This window comes from Rhinichthys klamathensis, unplaced genomic scaffold, assembly GCF_029890125.1.
Source record: "Rhinichthys klamathensis goyatoka isolate OS25496 unplaced genomic scaffold, OSU_Roscu_1.1 h1tg000032l_1, whole genome shotgun sequence".
Lineage (NCBI taxonomy): Eukaryota > Metazoa > Chordata > Actinopteri > Cypriniformes > Leuciscidae > Rhinichthys > Rhinichthys klamathensis.
In genome coordinates, this window is record NW_026606581.1 from 2,590,660 (window position 1) to 2,598,089 (window position 7,430).

Here is a 7,430-nt window from a genome sequence, read left to right on the forward strand (position 1 = left end):
ATCTGTGTTTTTTATGTCAAATACTTATATTTAACCAATTTTTTCAGTTTATACTATAGGCCAGGGGTTCTCAACTCTAATTTTAGCTCCAATCTTATTCAAACTCACCTGCTTATAACTTTCTTGTATTTATGAAGACCTTAGGTGTGTTCGATTTGAAGCGGCGCTGCAAAGTAAATCTCGTTTACATTCTGCACTTGTTGTTTATAATTGTTGATTATTTCTTGTTTACTGGTGACTAATCTGAATGCATCTGATTGGCCGTCACATTCATACACTCAACAGAAGTGTCTGTGTGATTGGTTATAATTCTTAATAGTGCAAAAAATGTGTAAATTAGATGTTTTAAGCATTGTGAGCAGATCATAATGAAATACTGCAATCAACTCTTTTCATTCATTTTCATACTTGAATTGTGACAGTTGTAATAGATTTAATTTAATTGTACAGGGGCAATTTTTGCCAATTATATATATTATATATGTTCATTTTGGTGGCAAACCCCCCTTAATTTCCAACCCTGGTAGAAAGTGTCAGGAAACTGTTGGAAGGAGCGGAGAAATGTGATCAGGATTGCTCACATGAGCACCAAGGATTAATCTTTCTGGATCACATGGATAAACCACTGCAGCATGGCTCTGAATTACTTGAGCTCTCTAATATGGTGAATTTATGTTTGTGTGTTTGTATAGCTACATGCATATCTTGTTCTGGAGCTCTTGCGAGGTGGAGAGCTGCTGGAGAGGATCAGAAGGAAGCAGCACTTCAGCGAGACGGAGGCTAGTCGTATCATGCGCAGACTAGTGTCTGCCGTCAGCCACATGCATGATGTTGGCGTGGTGCACAGGGACCTCAAACCAGAGGTACAGCACGCCACAACACATCCACTGTCATTATCGTAGATGTACAACCCACGTCACAGCGGACTCTAGGCCGAGGGGCCCCAAAGTGCAGTTTGCATCGTAGTTAAGGATATGTTATCAAGAAAATCTGCATTAAGTTTATGCTCCTCAATATTGCTTGTGTTTCAATTTGGAGATCAGTGAATTAGTAAATGTTTATATTGGTAAACTAATAATGAGAATGTACTGCTTTAGGTTTTATTTTTCTGACTGTGTAATGGAGATGTTCTTCAGTTTCTCTTTTCTCTTCGTAGAATTTGCTCTTTACTGACGACACTGAGAATTCAGAGATAAAAGTTATTGACTTTGGCTTTGCACGGCTCAAACCCCCCGACAATCAGCTCCTGAAGACTCCCTGCTTCACTCTTCAGTACGCCGCACCAGAAATCCTGAACTACGATGGTTACGATGAGTCCTGTGACCTCTGGAGTTTAGGAGTCATTTTGGTAGGGCCAGTATTCACAATGTAATTGTCATGCTGGTATAGTATTTAATATATGGGGACTAGGAACAGATTTGTAGACAATTTATAACAAGGAAGCCCACTAGGGTTTGTCTGAAACAGTTGTGTTCCCTATAGAGTGCTTCTGTGATGACGTATTTTTGTAGGCCAACCCGGAAGTTTGCATCACTCTGGTTCTCTTACCAAAAATCCAGTAGGATTTTTACATTTTCCATTTTAGAATAATGAAGAAAATGAGTTCTGTGACCAACAAACGTTTATGATTCTTACACATCTTGGTCATCATGATAATCTTCACTAATGAACACACCTTAAAAACATTTTTTTTTTAAATTCTAAATACAAACAAAATACAAAAGTAAAAAATAAGGCTATAAACAAACTACATGACTTCAGCATCACCATCATTAAGCTTCCGACAACTCTTAGTTTTTATTTAGTAAAACAATTTTCCTGAAAGGTTGAGTTAGAATAGTTTGCAAGAGCATGATTGTAAACACAACACATCTGTAATAGTGGACTAGTGAGTTGATGAGTTTACTTGATATTACTGATATATTTTATGTTGTAGAAGCTTGTGTTTAAAATACTGTAGAATTTGCTAAAATGCTAACCCATTTCTTGGTTTTGGCCTACAAAAATATGTCATCCCTGCTTTAAGGGCAAGTAATCCCTGGGGCAAGTAATAAATGTGACCCACACCACTCTGCTTTAGGTCATTTGGAAGTATCTCCTTGTTCAGGCTTTTTAATGGAAATAAAATATCGGAGGGTGAAGATATACGAGTGCTTCTGTATACACAAGCTTTTATCCTGCTTCATGTAGATTACTTGCTCATTTTGGATATGAATCCATGTCTTGCTGTTTCTGACACTTATTCAGTTGAACACCAACCAATATAAACAAACTATCAAGCCCTTTTCCAAACAGCTTAGCATTGCTGATTGGAGTCATCACAGCTACCCTTAAGCGGAAGATTTCAGCCAGAACTTCATTGAGAGAAAGATGAGAGGAGATAGCGAGATGAGCCTGGGGGAGATGTCCAAAGCTGAGTTATTTTTGTGGGTCAATTTCTGCCTCGCTCTGTATTGAGGAGCAGGACGTGACTGGGGGGGAGAACAGAGTAGTGCAGCAGAGTTTGACATGATGATCTCTGACAGGCTGTGAGCTGAAAAACCCTGGAGCTCTGCGCAGCACGTAGAGAGACGAGAGCTCATTTAGCTGTGTACATGTTCTCTATTTTATATCACTTTCCTAACAATATAATTTGATCTCCAATATAATTATAGTGCACATTGATCAACTTCTGTTGTTTTTAAAAGTGCTGTGCTGTACTCAAATACAAACAAATGGAAGAATGCACATTACATCTGTCCAGCACACAATGACTTTTGCAATGTCTAGCAAAAACAAATAAGTCTTAACCCACATTAAGCTAATTATGGCGCATTTACAGTAATCGTATGTGCGCGGTCCCTGCTGAACATAAATAAATAAGTGATGTAAACTGATATAAAACTGAATGATATAAACAGTGTCTTGTTTTTTTTTAACCAGTGATTGGTTTTAGCCATCCTACATTTAAACATCATCCTGCATATCAAAAAAGATTTAAATTGATTGGATAAAGAAAAGTGTTTACAGTCAGTTGTGGAGGACTATTCTCCTCCATATCAACAGTTGGTATTTGGAAAATAAATTAGGTCACTTTTTTCATTTCATGTTTACTTCAAAAGTTAGATAAAGCTCTGTATTATCAGCATAACTGTGAAGATTTTTTTTTAATGAAGACAAAGAGAAGCATATATGAAGAAAATTAAAATTGGTCCTAAGATAGAACCTTGAGGTACCTCACATTAAGGTGCTCTTGTATGCTTTTTGTTGCAGTACACCATGCTATCTGGCCAGGTCCCATTTCAGTGTCAGGAGAAGAGTCTAACGCACACCAGTGCAGAGGAGATCATGAGGAAAATCAAAAAAGGAGACTTCTCTTTTGAAGGTGAAGCCTGGAGGAATGTGTCCAACCAGGCCAAAGATCTGATACAAGGTGAGATACAGCTAGATATGTTTAGAGACCATTGGGTAGTGTTAATAGGAATGCATTTGTTAAAACTAAAATGTTAATGTTTGGCCTACTCATGGTACAGAGCTGCTGACGGTGGACCCTAACAAGCGGATAAAGATGTGCGGCCTACGCTATAATGCCTGGCTGCAGGACGACAGCCAGCTCTCCTCCAACCCTCTTATGACCCCTGACATCCTGGGATCTTCTACCAGATCAGTGCACTCTTGTTTCAAAGCCACCTTCAATGTAAGAAAAATGGAAGTAGGCTAGAAAATAAATATTACAACATAATATAAAGGAGTAGATGGGTGTGGATAAATGTTAATGATAAATACCTAATTTGTTTAGGCATACAGCAAAAAACGGCAGTTTTGTTTGGGATAGTGTTCAGAATAAAGCTTGAATCTTTTTTTACATGCAATTTACAGAACATGCTGACAATGCAGAGTAGGAAATTTGGATAAGTGCTTAGCTTGTATTATTTTTTTAATTACTGTTTTAATTTGAATAAGTAATAAAATAATAATACATTATTATTATAAATTATACAGTAAGCTTTGTATATTATAACTGTAATTTTGGCAGATACTGATATGGTCATCCATTTTTTCTTCCCCAGGCCTTTAATAAGTGTAAGCGGGAGGGATTCCGACTTCAGACGGTTGACAAGGCTCCTTTGGCCAAACGCAGGAAGATGAAGAAGACCAGCACCAGCACAGAGACCCGCAGCAGCTCTAGCGAGAGCACGCACTCCTCTTCCTCTTCCTCCCAGTCTCAGGATAAGACGCCACTGGGCGGAGAGACGGCCATCATTCCCCAGGCATCCGTGAGCACGCCTCTCACTCTGGGCCCTGACGTTGAGCCTTCTCAGGGCGAACTCCAGCTTACAGAGTGATAGGACATAACTTTCCCACTGTCTCATTCTTTCTCCTCACACTCTGGCAAGGGTGTACAACTCCAGAATTTGCATGTGGGGACCAACTCAAATCCATCATTAGCAATAGATGCACACCATGAGCGCTGAAGACCGAGCTGGTGTGAACTTCTGGCTCAAGTTCTGCATGGCTGAATATCACTGCATCCAGTCCAGTGTCTCAAACACGAGAGAGAAGTTCACTTTGAGGAGCATCTAGACCTTCCACTGATGGAGAAAGAAGAAAAGCCGGCTTGTGCAGTGTCCTGACAGACCAGGCGCTTTGCTTTAGGCAAAAAAGATAAGGAATATGTATTTTAAATATAAATAGAATTTATTTAAATGGAGATTTATTGTTTATACAGACTTCTCTCAAATTTGGTATATAATAGATATTTGGTATATTTGACAAACTGGTATATACCAAATATAACAGCTCCATTTGTGCTGGGAGCTTTATGGTGTTGATTCACATATTTAACTTTAATCTTTGACTTCTTCCAAAAGATTTTACTGAAGTAGCAACAACTAGGTGTTATAGTTTCCGTGTTCTGTGTAAAACTCTTGTTTATGGGCAAGGTAAAAGAGACCGTTTGTTTCACATTTACGTGTTATTTGAATTTACTGTTGAGATACCTTCCTCAGGTTATTTATTTGTTCTTATAAACTTGAGCTAATTTCTAAAGAGTTGAAGACAAAGCCACTGGCTGAAGGTGCGGTCACATTTACCCTTGCTCTGTGAAATTTTGAAGCTGAAATCCAATTTTGTATTTGGTTCAAGCTGTCACACAGATTTTCAGCATTGACCAACAAGAAACTGCATGGTTTGAAAGTGACTTCTGTATGAGCATTTCTGGAAGCATCGATACACTATTGACAGTGGACAATGGAACAATGTTTTTTGCTGAAATTTTGCTAATGTGACCGCGGCTTAAAAGAGAAAACGCTAGAGGTGTTGACTTGGACGTTGGGTTTCGTTACTTGAGGTTTTATGCTTGAGTATAAGATTAGGCTGAGCATGAATCTGCCGATAGATGTTTAAAGTCAACATGAATTCAGAATAGACCCATTTTAAATTATTAATGCACCAGGTTCTATTGTGAACGATTCTTTGGTGCATGTTATTACAAAGAAAAAAAAAAGTTTTCATAGTTTAATAAAAATTTAATAACTCTTGCTTCCTCTGCAATGACTTTTCTATTCCAGTAACATCACGTAGGTTACCCAGGCTATTGGATAACTAACCAGTAAATGGCTATTTAGCCGTAGATTTAGCAAACTCACTTTTAATCTGGCTGTATTCTGGTTTCTATCACTGCCTACTTTTCATGATCCAATCAATTCCTGATGGATAATCTAATTTCTTGAAAAAGTGCTTTATTAGAGGAAGTACAATGGGTTGCAATTCACGTAGACTTTAAACTATGCGTCTGCAAAGTCTAATGACACGCTTATCTTATATATGATAACCATGACTGCAGGCCACATTTTAGCCTGAAATGAAGTGATATGCCAGAAGACATCTGTGGCTTCCTGTTTGATAGTGGCACGTTGTGTTTTTTGGCCCTGTGTTAGTTGACTGATGCTTCAAAACAGGCTGCGGTAGAGCCTGTGGTGTTTAAAACGATGAGCTTGCGTTTTTTTCATCTTTGCATCGCCTGTTTCACAAGCCGTGGAGTTTTTGTGACACCGAGCTGAAATCTTATAGTACTCAAGTCTGGACAATATCAGATATTTTCAAGAGCATTTGAACAGCCTGGACTCGGACTCGAATGAGCTGGTCTTGACTTGTCATAGAAAATATGGTCTTGGATTTGAGTTTGAGTCCAGACTCTTAAGAATAAGTTCCAAAAGGGAGTTTTTGCAGCAATGCCATAGAAGAACCATTGTGGGTTCCCTAAAGAACCTTTCATCGCTCTTTTCCACCAGAATAGTTTGTGTTCTTTGAGCCAGAGCCTTTTCTCGGCCAGGCGAACTGGAGCCTGTCGCAAACTGGCCACGTGTTTCCACAGACCTTAGGAACAAACAGAGATGTAATGCTGCTACTTGTTGTTTACCTGACTATAAACAGTCTAAAATCAAACAGTGTGCATCCGGATGTTTGTACAGGCAGTGCGGGACTTCTGTTTTGCTGTTCACAGTACCGGTACTAGTGCTTTTAGTGTATCGGCAGCTTGCATAAATTCCCGGTACTATCATCTGTCCTTTTTGGAGACTCGCTCTCTCGCACGCGGGGTCTCTCTTGCGTGCACAGTTTTATTTATTTAGATATAAAGACCAATGTAGTGCAACATTATTACATTGCTCAACGAGATTGCCATAGAGTGACAGCTATTCTTCGCCACGGCTTTCCGGCTCTGTTCGAGAGCAGCAAGTTTTTAGGGTCGGAGTTGAACCGATCTTGAATGGAATGGTTCAAGAATGGACAAAGGCCGGGAACCTGCACCGGAACCGTGCCGGTGGAAAAGTATGAAGAACCTTTTTCCTCTATAAAGAACTTCTTGTACAATGTAAAGTTTCTAAGGATGTTAAAGGTTCTTCATGGAACCATGGAGACCAACAAAGAACCTTTACTCTTAAAGCTGTGTCTCAATTGAGAGGCTTCATCCTTCAAAGGACACCGACTTCAAAGGCCACTTCTTCGAAGGCCGCAAAGGTCCGACTGAGCGTTGTTAAATGAGACGGTCTAGCCTACGGATGATTGTTCTTGTCGCCTAACAACTGTGACAGCTGCTGTTGAAGAGCGGCAGTAACGTTTGTTCTGGACTTTTTTGAAAGTTATATTTAACTGTCTGAAAACAAAGCAAGGTTCACAACCCGTCTAAATATGTTTACCTTGGTCCATTTCTGAACATAATTAAGAGTAAAAACTATATAAAATCACATCTTAGATGTACCATTTGAACTTCTTTATATACATTTTTTGGTATATTAACATTTGTATTCGAGTAAGTTGAAACCTAATACTTGCATTTAACAGTGTAATTCGTCAATTTCTCTCCAAAAAATCCTGTTGTTACCAGCGCGCAATGAATTCTGATGTAGGCTAGGCAGCAAAGGATTCATGTGTTGTATCCTTCATTGCTC

General features: G+C 39.1%; 1 protein-coding gene across 1 annotated transcript in view; it reads left to right on the plus strand.

Annotated features, from left to right (window-relative positions):
* Window positions 1–5,328, plus strand: part of rps6ka5 (ribosomal protein S6 kinase, polypeptide 5) — a 28,312-nt gene extending 22,984 nt beyond the window's left edge. The window contains exons 13-17 of the mRNA XM_056245561.1: window positions 693–863; window positions 1,157–1,348; window positions 3,253–3,412; window positions 3,513–3,676; window positions 4,050–5,328. Coding sequence (XP_056101536.1) covers window positions 693–863; window positions 1,157–1,348; window positions 3,253–3,412; window positions 3,513–3,676; window positions 4,050–4,325 — 963 coding nt within the window. The 3' untranslated portion in view covers window positions 4,326–5,328. The remainder of the gene's footprint in view (window positions 1–692; window positions 864–1,156; window positions 1,349–3,252; window positions 3,413–3,512; window positions 3,677–4,049) is intronic.
* The last annotated feature ends 2,102 nt before the right edge of the window (window positions 5,329–7,430 follow it).